The 20,112-nt window shown below is 41.8% G+C and overlaps 1 protein-coding gene across 1 annotated transcript in view; it reads left to right on the top strand.

Annotated features, from left to right (window-relative positions):
* Window positions 1-20,112, top strand: part of SPRED2 (sprouty related EVH1 domain containing 2) — a 104,312-nt gene that overhangs the window by 57,889 nt on the left and 26,311 nt on the right. Inside the window, exon 2 of the mRNA XM_016224207.2 lies at window positions 16,897-17,074. Coding sequence (XP_016079693.2) covers window positions 16,897-17,074 — 178 coding nt within the window. The remainder of the gene's footprint in view (window positions 1-16,896; window positions 17,075-20,112) is intronic.

Raw genomic sequence — 20,112 nt, 5'->3', positions numbered from 1 at the left:
ACATCTCTGTGGATGGATATCAAGAAAGAACTGCCCTACACAAAAGTTCATTTGATAGTTTTGATGGCCATGTTTTCTGAGCCAAGTAGAGTGACACTACCTTGTGCAAGGTGTTTTTTGTTTTTTCCTTTTTCCTTTCTTGTTCCTTGAGGGGAGTGGCCATCAGTGTTTGAATCTCCAAAGCTTAGAGTCCAGAATATTTTAGTAAAACAGATTAGCAAACATCAAGAATAGTTTTCCCAATCTTTAGCATCTATTAAAAATATATTCTAATGACTCAAAGCTATAGTGCATTCAGTAATCCATTTAATAAAAACAGATTTATTTAAAATCACTATGGATTATCTGTCAACATTTAAAAATATTTACTTGTATTTAGAGAGATCTGCTTAGGGAATCCACAGTTGCTCCTGCTGTAAGGGTGGGTGCGTGGTGATCACCCCCTGGGGAGGGCTGGACCTGTTCATTGTCTGTTGTCCATTGCCCATTCTTCTGCTGTTACACTGTCCCCCCACATCCGGGGTTTATGGTCACTCTGCCTGCACAGTGGGTGTGATTAATAGCACTTAGCTGAATCTTGTAGCATTATCTGGAAATAATTGACTTTCATGTGTAGCTCAGAAAAGCCAGAAACAAGTACAGAACAACCTTTGCAGAGCATTAATCCCACTCTTAAGGACATGTAAATGGGGCAAATGACCACTCTCTTATCAAACCAGCATGGACTTTTATTAGTCCTGAGCATTTTTCCAGGGATAAATTTGCTAACTGCTTGGTTGCATTGATATTTGTGTCCAGATTGTCTTAGGTCGCACGTGGGACAGTTATAGAAATCATGCCCATTCCTAGGTGGATTCTTAATCACCAGCGTTTCTTCATGACTAATGATCACCACAGGGAAAGCAAATGCTTCAGAAGCACGCTGGCACTTTAGCCGTCTTAGAAAGAGCTTTTGGCTAGCATGACAGTCTACCTTCCTTGCTGCACACTCTGAGATCAGCTCGGGGAGTTAGCTGTCTCATCTTCGTAGAGCTCAGTGTGCAAGGAACCACAACAAGATACTATCTCTTCCCAGATTTCAACCCAAGAGATGACTTTTCGTTTTCAGTGTTAATTCATATAGTTGTAAAGATTTTCAGATTGGAGGTGTCCAAGCCTGGGTTGGGCTTTTTTGTGGTTTTCTTTTAAACACATGTTCCTTGTACCCATCCAGTAGAAGAGATGGGTTTCTCTGGCCCCGGGGGCCTGCTGTTTGACTGGGCCTCTTGAATTCCATTAAATGGAGCACAGACAGCGTGTGTCATAAAGGCTGCCTGGGAAGGGTGAAGAGCAAAATTAGTGACTGTGGGTGGGCATGTGTTCTCATCACATCGCCAAAGAGCTGCAGTGTGCAAAATCTGGCAGGAACTTATTCCAAAGAAAAATAAAATGGCCCCTTTTTCTGCTTTGAGAAAAGTTAAAAAACATCACAACCCCCATGAAGAAGAAATGGAACTCTTAGAAAATCCTCACAATAGTGTGTGTTTAAAATAATCTTAAAACTGAGGTTGGAATAGAAGAAATGGAAAGGGACTAATAAATATTTTTAGGTATTCTGTCACGTATATTGTAAACATGATGAGCATTCTATTAGAATATAATGGAATGGCTGAGGATTAGGGGAATTTTTAGAGCTAACAATTAGGGGAAAGTCTATTATGCTTAATTTGGCTTCTGTTCTTTGAGATGACTTTGTAAGAAGCCATTTTTATCTCAGTAAAACACATTACAAAGGAAATGTTTGTGTTTTTCATATGTGCATTTTGTCTTGTATCCCAAGGAACAGAGCATAGGCCACATTTACATTTATATTTAAAGCACAAGATCTCCCTTTTATAGTTACCTTGAGATGTTTTGCAAATTTGTTGTTTCTCATAGTACAGAAGAATGTTTCATAGATTAGGGGAGAGGTGTGTGTGTGTGGGGGGGGGAGGTGGTAATGTTTACTTCTTAAGGACTACAGAAATACTGTTTTGTCAAAGCCCAAAATTTATGAATTTGGGGTCCTTCTTGAGTGTATCTATTTCAGGTGGCCCCTTTTTGTTTCTCATATTGTCTTTTTGTACATTATTAGCGTTCACTATGTGCATGTTGTGCAACAGATCTCTGGAACCTTTTCGTCTTGTAAAAACTGAAACTCTATCCTCATTAAACAACTAACTCCCCAACCACTATTCCACTTTGTTTCTGTGAATTTGATTACTTTAGATAGCAGAATTTAAAAGTGGAATCATTCAGTATTTGTCTTTTGGTGACTGGCTTATTTCACTTAGCGTAATGCCCTCAAGGTTCATCCATGTTGTAGCACACGACAGGATTTCTTTCTTTTTCAAGGTGAAAAATTTTCTGTTGTATGTATTTTTTTTATCCATTCATCCTTTGATGGACATTTAGGTTGTTTATACCTCTTGACTATTGTGAATAATGCCACAGTGAACATGGATGTGAAGTTAATTGCCTTTTGAGATAGGCGTTGACTTTCAATAAACATCAGGGTTAATTCTCTATATGCAAACATACAAGAAAAAGTGCCATGATGTCTTAACGTCTGGTGTTTAGCCTTTTTGGTTTACACAAGAGCTTCCATATACCAAGTTGCTCACTGTAAGGAATGGCTGGGTGGGTATGTAGCAATGTTCAGTCCCAGATGACGTATTCACAGTGCCTTCAGGGATCATGACTTTCCTACAGGTGAGCTTAGTCCTGAGAGATGGCTGAAGCACACCAGTGAGGGAAATGAGCTGTGGGTAGTTCCTCTTGACCAAACATTAAGATGGAGCACTTTTATTCTTTCTTCTGATATTAAATGACAGACTACAGTGACAGCATGGCTTCAGGGTAGTGTAATTGCATCTCTTTGGCCATACAGACTGCCACCTGGTCAGTAAAGCTCCCTGGTGGGAGAAGTTGGCCGTGGCTAGTTGGCTGTCTTGCCTCAGGCAGTGGACAGTGGTCTTTAGCCACCACTGAATGCATGACCTAAAGCTTGACTGGACTTCCTGGCGTAAGCATGTTGGTGATGGACAGGAAAGCCCAAATTCAGCAGCTTAGCCTCCAAAGGTCTCAGTTATCTGTGCAGACCAAGAGACTTGGAAATCAGACGGCTTCTAGTCCTTCCACAAGCTGGTAGCCTTAGTTATGTGGGGATAGCTCTAGTGTTCCCCGGAAGCTCTCTTTGAAATCAAGCTAGAATATTCTCCTACAATTTAAACTGTTTTAAGACTATTATGTTAAACTGTGAGCAAACTTAATAGCTACTTGGTCTACACATTCTCCTGACTGCCCAGCTCTTTTATGGCAGGAAAGTCACTTAATGAAGCACATGTACCAAGTGAATGGCTCTGTTTTGTAATAATTCAGAAGGAAATGGCCCTCATAGGTCAAATCCTGTCCCTCTCTGTAGTCAAGAGTCCACTGCTGCCTAATTATCTGTGAGCCTGAAGCTTGCCTTGTTCCTGCCCTTCTAATTGCTCACCAGCAGTCATTGCCACCATAAAAGAACAGTTGCCCCAGTGACACTTACTTGGAATTCCTAACCAATAGTGTTGATGCTGATACCATTGCTATAACTTAGCACTTTCCTTTTGGTTTGACGGCTTGCTTACTTAGGTGTAAAGGCTTCTTAATCTTATTAGTAGATGATCACTAGGTTTGCTCTTTTTAGAGCTATTCAGAATCCAGCGGTATCCAATTCCAGGGTCACCAAAGTGAAGCCTAAATCAGGAGTTTAAGAATTCTTCCTTGCTTGCCCTTTCCTCCCACCCCATACCCAGGTAGGAAAGCTTGGCCAGAGCTGAATAGAACAGGCCATTCCCACTGGAAGATGGAAGAGGTTTCTCTTAAGGAGACTCTCAGTAAGCAATAAAAGCCATTTGGAAATAGAACTGATTCAAGTATTTTAGGACTTGATTAGACTTTCCTACTGCTCACTCGTTTGTTTTTCCTGTGGGGAAACTACATTCCAATTTCAAACAACTGATTTACAAAAAAACTTTTGGACACGAACTCATTTGTGTCATTGAAGCATCCCAGACTCAACATGAAACTCCAAGTGCACAGAATTGCTTTATCAAAGGTCTGCAAATAAATGTCTTTCCCCATTTTTAAATTAAGCAATTGCTTCATTACCTTTTGCTACTGAGCAGCTGTCTCAAGTCAGTTGGTAAAACATATAGATGAACTATTTGGGAGAAAAGAGGCAGATCCCTTTTCTTCTCTTCTTTGCCTGCATTTGTCCCATGAAGTCTTGGGGATTTTCTTCTGTGTGACTGGGAAGAATCTCACATTTATGAATGTGTAAACCCAGTCAGATTGTGAAGTTGTACCTATTTTACTCAATGGTTCTTATTAAACTTATTAACACTCAATTTCAACATTTTCTTGTTTTTTCAAAGCACTTTGGTAGACTAGTTTCACCCCTGGGAACTTTATAATTGCGTAATAACACTTGCACTGAGAGAACATATCTGTTAGTTTGTCGTGGTTTCAGGTCTTTGTGGTTTCGGGGGTTTTTTCGATTCAAAAGATATTTTCGGTTGCCATTTTACTGCTGAAGTTTTCTGATCTGCTTTTGTAGAATATTTGTGTGGCTTAAATTTGCCAAGCCCTCTGGCACAGCTAAAGGACTCTAAAGGCATGTTATTTTTATTATGTGTGTGTAACACAATTTTTAAAAGGGACCTCAAAGTTCATTGAGCCCCTACCCCTCATTTTACATATGAAGAAACTGAGGCTGACCAGCAGAGTCTGGGGTGCCTCACCCGGGAGTGAGGAGGAGATGTGCTCTAGAGGGTAAATCTGCTGACCTACTGCACGACTTACACTGATAGATCCAAAAATGAGGATTGCCTCTGTCCGTGGGACACCTTGCCAAGCTGAGCAGGACCCCCAGTCCCACTTTTTTTTTTTTTCTTTTTACGTGGCTGTTTCATTAGTGACACCTCTTCTTTTCTCCTTATAGTTTCTTTGACAGTTGGTTGCCTATCCAGTAAATTTTAAGGGACTAAAGAGAATAGCTTCTCTTATATCTCCTAGATCACCTGGCTTGGATATTGGGACCTTTGCCACAACACAGATTCCCTTTAAAACAAAGTGCCAGGGAGAAGGGCGGTCTATAGAAAGCAGAACTCAGTTCCTTTCTTGTTCCCGTGCCAGCGACCTTGAACAAGCTCTTCCTCCAGGGTGGATTTTAGGTTTGTCATCTAAGTGAGGGGTCTAGGGCAGATGGTTTTTACAGTTCTTTCTAGCTTAAAAAGTGGGTATCTAACTTGTTTGGGTGACTTCACTAGTCCTAGTCAAAGACCTAAAGTCCACCTGCAGACCCACCTCTACTCCAGCCTCTACCTGGTAAATGAAGAAATATCCAGAGTTCTTCAGAGAACAGATGGCTCCCTTGCTATGTTTCTTCGTGTTAAGCCTTTCCTCTTTGATGAGGAAGGTGGCAGAACCCTAGAAGAAAGGGAACTAAGTGAATTGGTAATTCTTGCCATTCACATCCTTTGGAATATAGGGAGGCTCTTAAAATCCACTTAGCCTATTGCTAGCACAACATGCTAACTTTCCTGCCTGTGGGCTAAATTATCGCCTCCCTTTGTTTGAGAACAGGTCTTATTAAGGACTGGCTTGTAAAGGATTTTGTAGGTTTAGAATTTGGTATTAAGTAGTTTGCTAAAGTAATTTCCGTCCTTTTGACCGTGGTTTGCTTTGGGGATTGGAAGGGATGGCAGGTGGCAGGTAAAAAAATGGGAGGTGTGTCCTGGATCTTGCAAGGAGAAATAACTGGACCTTTCAGTGTCATTATCGGCATCTTCTGGGGTCCCTGTTGATCTTCATTTAGAATGTCACACTATAAATTTTCTTTTTTTCTCCTTATGAAAGTCTTCAGTTTTTTCAACAAAAATTTTGCTGAAAGAGGTGCGTAATCAACACTCACCAGCTCCTGTCTGCTATTAGCATTTTGCTATTATTGCTTTATCCTCATTTGCCTATCCCTCTTTCCCTCTCTCCATCCAAGATGCCCTGTTACTTTTTTATGCATCTCAAAGTAAGTTACAGAGATTAGTGGGCTTCTCTTTTAGCATCTTAGCATGTGGATCATTAAGTAAGCTCTTCCTTTGTTTTCTCCAGTTCAATGAGAAAAAACAATTTTCTGAGAAAGTCAGGCACAGAAGTTCAAGGGCAGCAATTTAAAGACCCAAGTTAGAGATTGTTAACTTTAAACAAACCCGCTTGCTATTTGTGTTAAAGTACCAATTTTTCTATTACTTGTATACTTTAATGTGGTGAGAGTTAATTTTGTTTAGTAATTTATTAAATTTGTTTAGTAATTTCCATTAGCTGACTTTTGGGGGTTTAAATGTGCATTGTAAATGCTATCTTTAGAAGGGTGTGTAAAAACGGAAAAACTGCTTTCAAAGTGAAAAGTAGAAGAAGACAGAGCTCTCCAGGGATGGGTTATTTATTTTAAGTTGGTAATCCTTTGATCCTGATTAATTATGAACTCCACTGAACTGTGGGCTCAGCAAAGCAGCAGACAATAAAAGCAAAATTAAGAACCTGGATTTCAGAATTCGGCCTCTACCCTCCTGGACTCTCTTGTCTCCACTTCATACCGTTATTGCCCTTTAGGATAGAACCATTTTATTCCATAAGAAGCAGTCATTTTGTTTTGGTTTGAATAAAGTTTCCATTTTTTAAAAGTAATTTACTCATATTAAAGTTGTCCGTGTTTGGGTGATTTTTGACAAAACTCAGAAGTCTCCTATAGATGCCTTGAATATTAATGAACTGTTGTGGTAAAATCATACCATTGTTTCCTAAAATGTTTCTGCTGATCTTAAAATATCCGTGTCAACATTTAGAGAAATTGTATGTAACGCTATGATAGAACTCATATTTTAATGCAGAGAATCATTTGATGCTGAATTTTTATAAGTAATCTTTTCTGAACAATTTTTTTAACTTTGTTGAATTCAGTGGAATTGTAATTTTAAAAAAATTAAAATTGTATTATATTTAGTTTTTTGTTGTTGTTGTTGGAGGGTAGTATGAGCTAGTTTCATTTCCTGGAGCCAGTGTTTTAAAACTCAAAAATAACTAAAAATGTTTACCACAGCCTATTATTAAAGAACTTACCCACTGTCTAAGTACTTGCTAGGTAAGGATACAGAGGTCCCAAGTGGTTGACCAGGAAACCTATCTAGGATGTAAGGGGCATTGACCAGGAATCTCTAGGTTCCTTGGACCCTCAGGGTGGGGAAATTAGGATTTCTGCCGTTAATAGAAATCAGAACAAATGGTTTTCAAATTTCAAGAAAAAAATGATTACCCTCTCCACTGATTGTGCATCTCTTACTGTAAACTAACTATCAAGCCTGTCCTGCCCCATCTCTCCATGCACGACGTCAGCCGGGCCTTTCTTCTCCTAGACACTTCTAAAATTGCCTTTCAGGTACTGAAGCTAAGATTTACTTCAGTGAACGGTTCATTGTCCTGGTCTAAAACTACCCCATGTTATTGTTTTGGGTTGTACGTTAGCAGAACAGCCCTAATGCCTTTATCTTCATTGGGCTATGAGTGATCCGTCATCATGGGTATTAATATATTTAATATTCTTGTGGTTTCCAAGTTTAAGTGCTGAATTTAAATGTCAGTAGGAAAAGTGTTGTTGTTTTAAACTATAGCTCTGTCCTTAAGACATTTGATATGGTAAGTAAATAAAATCAAAAGATTTTTGTAAAAATATATTTACAAAAGAGGAAAAGATTGAGAGTAGTGCAAGTAGAAGCCAGTTGAATCACTCTTTTCTTGTGGAGGATTTAAGCTTGTTCACACAACGGGTGATAAAAGTTTAGAGGTTAAATTAAAATTTTTATTTTAAACACGGTACTGTAGAGTGGAATGAGCCTCTCATAATTTTATAAACCATGTTGAGAAGGAAATCCAAAAGCCAGTGTTCTATAAAGCAATTTCCAGCATGCCTGGGCACTGCTGTGGGCATCACCACCTTTCATTCACAGTCTAGGAAGATCTGCCCCAAGAATTGGGGCTCTCACTGAGGTGGGGGCACTGGAGCCACCACAAACTGTGGCTCACCTCGGTGTTGTGGATTTTAGAGCTGTAGGTCATTGCTCCTGGGTTAGATGTCAGAGGATCCCTAATTGCCTCTGGTATTTCCTCAAAGGCCTCTTCAGTCTCTGTATAGCTTACAAGTCTATCTTCCACTCTCAATCTTTGTTCCTTGTGTCTTCACTTCATTTCCTTTCTTTGGCCCTTAAGGATTACAGGACCTCAGCAGCAAAGAAAGAGGAACCAGAGTGAACAGTGCACTGCCCAGTAACCTCAACTTGGGGCAGCCCCAGAGAGTATCCATTCCCAACGACATCTACAGGGCAGTGCTTTGGCCCCATAAGGGAGAGAATGTGCCAGAATATTCTGTACACTTGCATCCTGGCTCTTATGGCCTGAAAGTATAAGGCAGCACCTGGGAGATTAGAAAACGTGTCTATTTACAGTGCATTGTAATTGAAAGGAAAATATTAGAGGCACAGAGCATGCTGAATCAGCACTGTATATTAAACAAGGTCTGGGCATTTATTTTTTTGTTTTGGGGGGGGTTTTTTGTTTTTGTTTTTTAATATATCTTTATTGATTACAGAGAGAGAACAGGAGAGGGAGAGGGAGAGAGAGAGAAACATCAATGACTAGAGAGTTATTGATCAAGCCCGCAACCGGGCATGTGCCCTGACCGGGAATCGAACCCCGATCGTGTGGATCCTAGATCCACTCTCAACCCCTGAGCCACGCCCGGCCGGGCAGGGGCATTTATTTTGAATCATAGAATCACTAGCTTATAAGAATAGGAGTTTGCAGTAGTTATTCTAACAGAGTATTTTTGTGTTAAAATTTCAATAGGAAAATTAAAATACTAGAGGCCGTGTCTAATAAACTTTCACTCGCTAGGATTGGTTCTAAAGAATGATTTGTAAATTATTACATTTAGTAGTTGTGCCTGTTTCAGGCATCAGTCGTGCTGGCAGTGTCCTTCAGAATAGTAGAGAAAGCGGCTTTCTCATCCGTGCTTTAGAAAGTGTGTGTGGGTGAGCAGTCTATTTATATGCTTCAGTGTAGCTAGGTAGCATCAACAACAAAGATGCGGGTATTAATTGTGGCATGCGGGGATGGGAATGGACATGCCCCGTGCTTCCCCTTCTGGGTGGGGTAGAATTTGGACATGGAGGGTTCTGGTGACCTTACAGTACTACAGAATTTATTGGTTTATGGTGCAGGACTAAAGTGGGGATTCCTAAAATATTTTCACAGATTCTGAGCCCAGCACATAATAAAGAAGGAAAACCTATTCACAGCCCCTCTGGGTCTCCTACAATATAAGCAGGACCCCTGACTTTCAGCCTAATTGGTTCCTGGGTGAAGGTTACATCCCCAGTCACTGCAAGGCAAGCACTCACAACCACCACCACCTTTGGGGGTACCATGTTATATATTGGGGGTCCATTCCTAGAAACTCATTACCATTTAAAATTACCTAAATTATGAAAATAAAACATAAAAGCTCTGTTGTAACCCTCTGGGGGAATTGCTCTGCATGGGCAAGATGAACTGCAGCATATCAGAAACTCAGGGACACAGTGGAGACTGGACTGCAGGGCCTGCTTTCCTCTGGGTAAATCTGGTCACTGCCAGAGTGCCTTGGCACCATGAGGTGAGAGTCATGGTGTTAGGACTTGTTCAAGTACATAGACTTTTTTTCCCTCCCAGGTGCTGGGGTAGGGCAGTTTTTAGGACAGCTCTCCATCAAGTGTACTTCATGGCTGATTTCACAGATGTTAAGTTAGTGTGGGGAAGTCCTTTTCTTACATGATCTTAGCCCACGTTTGAGCTTCCCCAGCTCTGATATTATGCAAACCAGCTCTTTATTGTTAATCAGTCACCCAAGGATATTTTTTCCATTAATTTTTTTAGAGAGAGTGGAAGGGAGGGAGGGAAGAGAGGGAAAAGGAGAGGGAAAGGGGGAGAAGGAGAGAGAGATCCATTGGTTGCGTCCCAAGCTCACCCCCACAGTGGTGGCCGGGGATGAACCTGCAACCCAGGTACATGCCCTTGACCAGGAATTGAACCCCGCTATCCTTTGTTTGGAGGACTGCCGCCCTGCGGGCTGACACTCTAACTGCTGGGCCACACAGACCAGGGCCAAACCAGTTCTCTTTATGAAGCAAACTAACATTCACAAAATTCTTCTCTGCCTTGTAGGGCCTGCTCATCAGCATTTGAGAGGAGAGCTGGTCCTCTGCAGAAGCAGGCTTTTCCCACCACCGTGTTCTGTAATGCCCTAACCAATACAAGTGGCACACATTTTGGTAGACATTAAGCAGAGAGAGCAAATATCCTACCTTCAGTGGCTCTCACAGAGCTGAAAATCACGTTCCCAGCACACACAAAACTATATTATGTATAACTTTCCTAGCGTATAAACTTCAAACTATATAAATTTCTAAAACTAGGGTAGTCAACTTTAAAAAAAAGATCTTAAGTAGTTGATACTTAATAATAAAACAGCCACTCATGGAACCACCACTCCCTTAAATAGAATATGACCAATATCTTTGGCTTCTCAACACATTTGATTCTGCTGAAGTATTTTGTTGATTCTTTAAAAAATATATAAATAGACATATTTTATACACATATATTTTATATTTATGTATGTAATTTGATGAAATCAAAGAGCCTTTAGAAATCTATAGGCACAGGTGGATGGGGTGAGTACAGTAAGCAGGGTGCCTGGCTTCCCTGGAGGATTTGGGGTTCTGTGTAGCTCAGTTGGCAGCTGGGACTGTGCTGGGTGGAAGAGGGAGCCTGAGAGGCTGGATCTTAGCTAATCCCTCTCAAGGTCTGGTGAAGTGGGGAAGGATAGAAAAGAGGGCTGGGAGGAAATGAATGTAATGTTTAACATAATGTGGAGATAAAGATGCCCTGTAATCAGATAAGGGCTGACTGAGGAGGGGGCTGGGAAGTATTTATGGGGGATGTAAAAGTTCCAGTATCCATCCCTGAAATGGAGGGGGAGGAAAAAGGCCCCCCCCCCCCCCCCCCCCCGCCACAGATGGCAGATGGAATTCTTTTCCTCTACAGGTGTGCCTGAAATGTAGGCTCCAGCCTGGTCTTCGTAATTGCCTCAGGTCCGGTTTGGATTTTCTCCTATTGTCAAGGGCCTGACAGCCTCCCTGACACTCTGCTCTCACGTAGCTGAAAAAAGCAGTCAGCGGCCAGGGAGGCTGGTCTTTAAAGGACCTGTTTTCATAATCAAAGTCAGCCTTTCAGCAAAAATAATCATGATGGCTACAACTTCTCTGTATCAGACACTTGACCTCTATCACAGCTTTTAACCCTCCGGACTTCCCAGCAGGGCAGAACCATTCCCATCCTCCCTCCCTCCCTCCCTCCCTTTCTCTCTCTCTCTCTCCCTTTCTCTCTCTCTCCCTCCCTTTCTCTGTCTCTCCCTCCCTCTCTCTCTCCCTCCCTCTCTCTCTCTCCCTCTCTCTCCCTCTCTCTCTCTCTCTCCCTCTCTCTCCCTCTCTCTCTCCCTCCCTCCCTCTCTCTCTCCCTCTCTCTCCCTCTCTCTCTCCCTCCCTCCCTCTCTCTCTCCCTCTCTCTCCCTCTCTCTCTCCCTCCCTCCCTCTCTCTCTCCCTCTCTCTCCCTCTCTCTCTCCCTCCCTCCCTCTCTCTCTCTCTCTCTCTCCCTCTCTCCCTCTCTCCCTCTCTCCCTCTCTCCCTCTCTGCAAATAAGGAAGCTGAAGCTCAAAAAGAGGCTTCTCCAGCTACTGAGAAGGTCAAGGCACTGCTGACCTGTCTGGCTCTGAACATTATTTACAGACAGTGTGGCCTCAGCACCATTTCCTACCATTCCTTTGTTTAGTTCTGTAACGTGGCCCATACACAGCCTGCTTTGAATATAGAGAGAACTGAGAACATTAAGGCCTGAGACCCAAACCTTGCTGTGTCACTGTAGAGTCAGCACATCCCCACCCACCAATAAAAATTTAGCTTTGAAAGTGTTAGGATACCACCTACCTCTTCTGTATGTTGAGCGATCACAGGACAGTAAGTCCTGTTTTTACAAATAAGGCCACATGTTGGGAACCAAAACTTTTTCCTTAAACCACATTTAAATGTTAGATCCCCAGCCCAATTTGTAAGAGTCAGTTTTACTGAAAATGTACCTAAGGAATGTGGTATTGTTTGGATGGTGGGAGTCAAACACCATTTGTCATAACATTGATTCTTTGGGGCAGTTTAGCTCAAATTCAGAAACTAGGGCTCAGTTTAGTTGGTGTGTTTGGACCACATCTGGAACTTTACCAGGTCCTTAATCAGTTACACTGGTTTAGCATTGAGACTTTCAGAAGCATTTTTGTTATTTTTGACAATAACATTTTTTTGAAAAATTTCTAAGGCTTACTAGCATTTTCCTTGTGCACATTAGAAAACTAATCTACCTTTGCCCTTCCTGCTCCACCCCACCCCACCCCACCCCCCCAACCAACCCCACATCTGGTTTAAACATGTTTAATTCTTTCCAGAAAGAAAGGGGGAGGAGAGGGGGAAGGGAGTTTTCCTCCCTTATACCTTTTGGTAGTGGAGTTCATGTCGTGTCTGTTCTGGGTGGGGTGAAGTGCCTGAGGAACGTAAATACACCACAGATAGGAAGCAGTTGGCATGTGGCCATGCAGCTGGATTATGCAGACAGCCTTTGCAGCTCTTAGTGCAACACTTTATCCGCCGCCTGTTTTAAATAGCCAGATGCCTCAGTTAGTGCTGGCTGTCAGAGATGTTGCCAGAGGAGATGGGGGGTGGGGGTGCACTTCTGTCCTTCCAGCCCCAGCACACACACCCCATCACAGACAAGTCTGCCCTCGGGAAGGCTCGTGAGAGGAAATCAGGGCAGGAAAGAGGAGGCTGCAGACCAAAAGCAAAGGCCGAAATTAGCAGCCCCTGTAGCCTGGAAGCCAAGGGGTGGGGTATTTTTTTTTTTTTTTTTTTTAATTTCTAATAAATGAATACTTTTTGGAAATAAGTTTATGGCACTAACATAAGTAATACGAACTTCCTTTTTCATACTTAATCTCCTCAAAGGAAAGGAGACCAGCACACAGCTGCAACACACAAAAAGTAAAAGCATGTTTCAACAAGAGGTGTGTAGAGCTTGTTACCTTGGCGCTTTCCTGTCAGGATGAACCTATATGCACTTACCGAAGATTTGAAAAGCTGTTTCATACCACAGAATCACACATCCTGGTGACCCTTCCTTTTTCTAGAATAAATGGGGTATGGGGGGGGGAAAGGATATCCTCAAGGTATTTGTAACTAATCTAAACAAATATTATGAAATGTTCTTAATCTCTATGATCTAAAGGAATATGCATGTTGAATCCTGAGATAAATGGATTAATGATGGAAACCATGTGATTTTTTGAAAAATTTCCTTTTCCTGTTTAATGAAAAGGAAATCTTGACCCTATCCCAGTTAAGCTATTGTGGCTCACAAGCAAAAGAGTATTGAACATTTTACATTTTCTCAGGGATTCTGTTAGCTACAAATAATTTTTTCAAAACCTGTTGACAAATATTGTGTATTTAACCCAATCACTGCACAACCTACTACTTGTATATATAAGACACTCCTCTAGGCTCTAGGGATATAGCAGTGAACAAAAAGGGCAAAGTCCCTGCTCTCATGGAGTTTACATTCTAGTTGGGGAAGGTGGGCAAACAAATAGGTCAGAGGTTGACTTAGCAGCATGTAGAAAGACATGGCAGGGTGAGAAGATTTAAGAGGAGTGGGCAGAGAAGTCGTCTATGATGAAATAACCTTGAGAATGAGCCTAGTTGATGTATGGGGAGAAGAGTGGGAAATGGGGTATTAAGTGAAGGAAATAGCATGTGCAAAGCCCTGAGGTAGGAGTGTGCTTAATGTGGAGGACCTTCAAGGACAGTGGGACTAACATGGAATAAGCAGGGAGGAGTTTGGTAAGATAAATGCTAGACTTTTGACTTTTACTTAGAGTAATATAAGGAAACTATTGAAGGATTTGTTTGAATAGCGTGCCATTGTCTGAGTTACCTGTCTATTGTCTTAGAAAGTTAGGCAAGCACGGAAGTAAGAAGGCCAGTTAGGCTATTGCAATAGTCTGAGAGGTGATGGCAGCTGGGATCAGGGCAGTGTTGAGGGAGGTAGTAAAAAATGGATTCTGGATGTATTTCAAAGGGAGAACCAGTAGGATAGGAAGACGTTGGGAATCAGGAGTTCAACCTGAAATATGTTGATTGAGGTGCCTACTAGACACCCAAGCAGAGAAATCATGTAGGCAGTTGGTTTTGCTGGTCTGAAACAGGGAAGAGGTCTGGATAGAAACATGAATGTGTGCCTTGTTAGCACTTAGAAAGTACTTTAGTTGCAGTTGTTGGCCCTGGCTTGGATTGTGGACAGTTAAGCCACAGTTATCAAAGGAGAGGCAGGGAGTACTGGTACAGAGGAGTAGGCATACTGGTGGGCACAGGTGCAGCGTCTCTTCTGATTGTGTCTATTTTCTCAGTGAAATTAAAGTGAGCTCATCCATCATCTGAGTGGTAGGTGGTAGGAGGACATGTGCAGTAATCTTGGGGATGGATTAGGGGAACGTAGCAGGATGCTCAGTGGCACTTAAGGACCCCTTGAGGTTAGTGGTTATGACTTTAAAACTAGACCTATAAGTTAAACAGAATGGGGCTTTTCTTCTAACCATGTTCAGCAGCTTGGGTGGGATCATGCAGTTAAATAGATGGTAGGATTTTGCCAGAGTTAGGGTTTTGCCAGGCAATTACAATGAGGAGAGAATAAATGTGTTAAAGGTTTTGTGCAAAAGAGTGTCATAATAGATCATGGAGCTGAAGTTGGGCAGAGAATCAAGTGAAAGTATAAGGAGGGTGGGAAACAGGGTTGGGGGGATGGTAGAGGAAGATGGTCATTACACTAGGTTGTGGCACAGTGGGGTGGACTTACCAGAGTCTGGAGGTGGTGGCTGGAGAGCAGGATGTTTAATATTGAGGTTATGGAAGCTGTGCAGATGTTGGTCAAGACAAGGTTAAGGGTGTTACTAGTCATGGGTGGCTGAGGTTGGATGTAAGACCAGGGCATCGGAGCAGAAGAGTTCCAGAAACTGAGAGGCCAAGGAATTGGAAGGATGCTCTGGGTGAAGAATGAAATTACAAAGAGTCATGACTGGGATCGTGGTGGAGAGATGGACAGTGAGCAGACTTGCTAATGTCTCACGGAATGCTGGGGAGTGACCAGAGGCCTGTGGAAGATTGAAGGGTAGCGGGGGTGTGGTCAGACTTGGGAGCTTCAGAGGATCTGGACAGAGCCCACTGGCCTGCAGCAGAGGTGACCACCCTGTCTCCTGTCTAGGCTTAGTGGGGAGGGATGAGAGAGCGAGGCCACAGAGGCTCAGCCCGGCGCACCTCTGCATTTAGGTTAAGAAAGTGAAAGGAGCTTATGAGGGACCTGGATGGAATGGCTGGGAGAGGGGAGGGTGAGGAGTTCCTGTTTACTGAGGAAGGATCTTTAGTCTGGGAAGATGAAAGAGGTTCTGGACGTGGATGGTGGGGATGGTTGCAGAAAAATGTAATGTGCTGAATGCCATGGAATTGTACACTTAAAATGGCTAAAACGGTAAATTTTACATTATGTATTTTTTACGACACCAAAAAACAAAGTCTGAGGAAGGGATAGGATGGCGAGGGGGGTGTGGGACCTTGAGTCTGGTGGGCACAGTGAGGAGTTGGGGCACAGTAGAGGGTAAGCTGTAGGGAGTCATGGAAACTCCAGGTGGCTCTGCCTTTGGGAATGAGTGAGGTGATCAGGGACGTGGGGCAGAGGGACTGTCCACAAGGCCTGCGCGGTGGGTTGCAGGCTGCGTGGCCAGGCTCTGAGCCCTGGGCCTGGAAGGCAGAAAGGGGGCGCTCTGTGTTCCCCTGCATCTTTGCGTCCCTGGAATCTGGCACAGTGCCTGGCATATGGAAGATGGGGATATATGTTTGAATGAGTAAAAAATGAATTCTTTCCAAAGAAAGAGAGCAGCAAGTGAGAATTTAATGGTCTTGCTGAAAATCCAAATAAATTTCCCGTAAAGTGACTGAGAATGAAAAGAAGCTAAAGTTGGTCTCTGAAGGAGAAAAGAGGATGTTTGGCGAATGTGCAAAAGAACTTACTGCAGAATTGAAATTTAGACTGGAAAGAACAGAATCAAACAAAAGGTTACACCTGTGTAAAGGGCACTTAAATTGAAATATTTCCCACCCCTGTAAGTGATTGCATGGTGAATTTGTGATTTGGAAATTGTTCTATTGTTATGCTAAATCGGAGGACTATTAGCTTTATAAAATGTTAAACCTTGTTCATTCATTACAAATTAAGTTTTAAGGGTTGAAACCATAATATCCTTTTAAGTTAATAGATTTGTCTTTCCTGACTTACAGATACCAAACCATAGAGATCAGCTGTTTGTTTTATCGTTGATACCACCTAGGAACTGGAGAATGGTATGCCTGCATACATCTTCAAAGACTCACAAATATTTTTAGTTACTGGGCATCTTTCTTTAAATGTACTTTTATATTGAATTTAAGTGTTTTTGTTTTTTTCCTAAAAGTAGGGCTGTCTTTGAAGGTGGCTGCCAGGCATAGATTTCCTTTTGACAAGTCCAGCAAACGCTGGCTGGTGGTCGGGCATCTTGCTTTGTGAAACGTGTCCTGCAGCTACCAGACCATTGTCATGCCCCATTCTTCTTGTTGTCGTTTTAGTGACAGCTATATTGTGCGTGTCAAGGCTGTGGTTATGACCAGAGATGACTCCAGCGGGGGATGGTTCCCACAGGAAGGAGGCGGGATCAGTCGCGTGGGGGTCTGTAAGGTCATGCACCCCGAAGGCAATGGACGCAGCGGCTTTCTCATCCATGGTGAACGGCAGAAAGACAAACTGGTAATGGCAGACGTGGAATGTGGGGATTAAATCGGCAGCCACTGATTTCTTGACCTTAAATTATAGCCCTCTTCCCGTAGGTTCTTTCTTTCCTTCTTTCTCTGACTTCAAACTCTTGCAAAAGCTTCCAAAGTTACAACTCTGGAGCTGGTGCCAAATTGCAAAAAAGTAACCCTGGCTTTCCAGCAAAGTCACTTTTGACCCTATACCATGTAACTCAGATGCTCAAAAGCCGTATATCTATATTTTCGGCAGTCTTGTTTGCATCTTTGATTGATTAAGCTGTCTTTCTGTCACTGTAACAAGATATTCAAAACAAAAGTGTGTTCTTTATTATGAATCAGATCATAGCGAGCTGTTAAATAAGAGTTTTTAAAAATGTAGGTTTTGGGGTGTTTTGTTTTTTTAATGAAGCATGCCATCAAGGTTTGGCTGGTGAAAGGTAAATGGAAAGAAAAAGTGTCATCTGACATTTGGCTACTTCTAAATGAATGTTTTATCTAAAAGATACTGGTAGCCTTTATTTCATAAGGTAATGAATAAAACGTTTGGAAAAAGAAAGTAACAAAGTAGTGGTATCATCCTTTTATAATAATTCTGTGTGCTTAAAAATACACACTTTGGAGTGTAATCATGACCTCACAGGGGTGAGGGCATGGAAATCCATTCAGTTGCATGAAGGAACTTGGATGTCCAGTTCTGTGTTATGAAGGAATCTATGATAGGAAGGAAATTTGAATGTCTAAATCTATTTTTAATTGGTGGTGTGAACCAGCAAGAACACTGCTCCTATCTGTACTTGATCAGGGTGTGTATCCTCAAAAGCCATTAGATGACTCAGAATGTGCAAGATTGTACAGGATCTCAACAGAGAAAACACAGACACTACAGGACGTGTCTTATATCTGGGACCCTTACCTGTGGCATCTGTTGAGTTGGATGTGCTAATGTACAAATGTAATCTTTTGCAAACACTTATTGTTTTAAAAGTTATGAAGCAGATAAGACAGAACAGTTTTTAAATGTTATATATGGATTAACAGAAATGCTGTTTTCACACTTGATTCATTTCTGAAAATGAAGTAAATGAAAATTTAAAGGGAGAATAGAGCTCTCATTTTAAGAAGTGTGTCTATTTAAGCAGTTCCCTACATAATAGATAATTAAGCATTCTTGTTTTTAAGATATTCACAATAAAGGCAGTGTAACCACACTACCAATATAAAATGAAATTACCTGTTATATAGCTTTGACCCTGTGCTAGCCCTTTAGTCAGCTTGTATCATTGTGTCCTTACAGCGGCCTGTATAATTATACCTGGAGAAATTAAGATTCAGAAAGACTCCTTGTTCTTGGTGACTCATCTTGGGAGTCTGGAACCAGTGTTTGATACTCTGTCACTCTGACCCAAAGCTGAGCCAAAGTCACATGTGCACAACCACCTTTAGCTCTGATGACGTTTTTTCCTCCTTGTGCATATTTTTATTTTTACATAATCAGAGCTCATAAGCAGTTTTGCATGTCATTGGTTTTCCTGTGATATTCTTGCAAGAAATTTTCCACGTTGCTGTTATCAGGTTGATTTTTTTTATTTGACAATCTCCTTAGCATCAAATAATTGAAGTTCTTCCCCCCATGCCCGACCCCCCCCATATTGCCTGTCTGCATTTGTAGATACCTATCTGCATTTTCCACATTTACTATTTTCTTGGAATAATTTGGGGGTCAAATTTTTATGACTTGATTATTGTACAAAGAGCTGCTACCGGCATATCTGAGAATCAGATATTTTACTTCTTTGCCAATTTGATAGAGTATCAATGGAATCTCATTGTTGATTACTGAGATCAAAATGTTTTTCTGTTTTGTAAATAGTGGCAACTACATTATCTGTTAATGTCCTTCACATATTTACCTATTGGGACCTTACTTTTCTCCTTCATAGGTATATGTGCCCTCTTGTGTAACAAGGATATTAATCTTCATCTGCCCTATTTGCTGCAAATATCTTTATAGTCTTTTGCTTACCTTTTAATTTTAGTTATTTTCCTACAAAAATTTTGAAAGAAAATTTTTTTCCTTTCCCCCTTTTTGTTTTTACTTTTGTGTTAGCAAATTATCTTTTCTGAATGGTTATATCTTTTTAGATCTATTTTTCCCTGGTATTTCTATGGTTTGTCATAGAATATGTCAACCTAAAATGGCCTTTAGATCGTCTCATCCAGCTCCTTCATTTTATAAATACATCTATAAACTTGTACCTTACCACTGACATATAACAATTACAGTTTTGCTATTTTGTTCAAGGCCCTTTATGTAAATAACCTCAGTTAAATTCCTGCAACTTTCTGTAGGGGGAGGGTACTATTATTATGTCCACGTTGTAGTGGGGAAACTTGGTGCTCTTAGGAATGATCCATTTTCTCTGTCTAGGGCACACAGTCCCTAGCAGAGCCACTAGTGCTTAAATCACACACCCAGTTGTGCTTCTCCATCTCTCCATCCCTCACCTTGCCTATGACACACTCTAGGAAATTCTGGACTTCTATACTCACTGGTACCTAACTCACTCCCTCTGCTCTGACACAGACACACACACACACACACACACCCCTCCTCCCAGCAGCAGCACCCTAACCCCCCCCCTCCTCCCAGCAGCACCATCACCACCACCCCACTTTGGAGATACGGTGACTTTTCTTTTGGCCTCCAAGCTCCATGATGTGGCACTCCCACCCACTGGAGAGTATGAACCCATGTGAGAACTCTGCAAGTGGGAAGGTTGTTGAAGGAACCCCTTTCTAAATGGTGGGATTTCAAGGACAGAGTGAGATCACTTTTGGAATAGAGTGGATGGATGGATAGTAGAGTTCCCAGTATTCCAACTAGGACACAAAGTGCTTTTTCTGATAGAAACTGTGTTGTCAATATTTTTTCCAGTGTAGTGCAGTTCTAGAATTTAAAACATTGGTTTTAAATGTTGAGACCGCTGAACTCAAGTGCCATTGTTTCTATGAGGTCTGTGTTCCAGACATTCG

This window comes from Miniopterus natalensis, chromosome 13, assembly GCF_054644295.1.
Source record: "Miniopterus natalensis isolate mMinNat1 chromosome 13, mMinNat1.hap1, whole genome shotgun sequence".
Lineage (NCBI taxonomy): Eukaryota > Metazoa > Chordata > Mammalia > Chiroptera > Miniopteridae > Miniopterus > Miniopterus natalensis.
The sequence above is the reverse complement of the archived record's forward strand: the minus strand, read 5'-3'. Positions and strand labels throughout refer to the sequence as shown.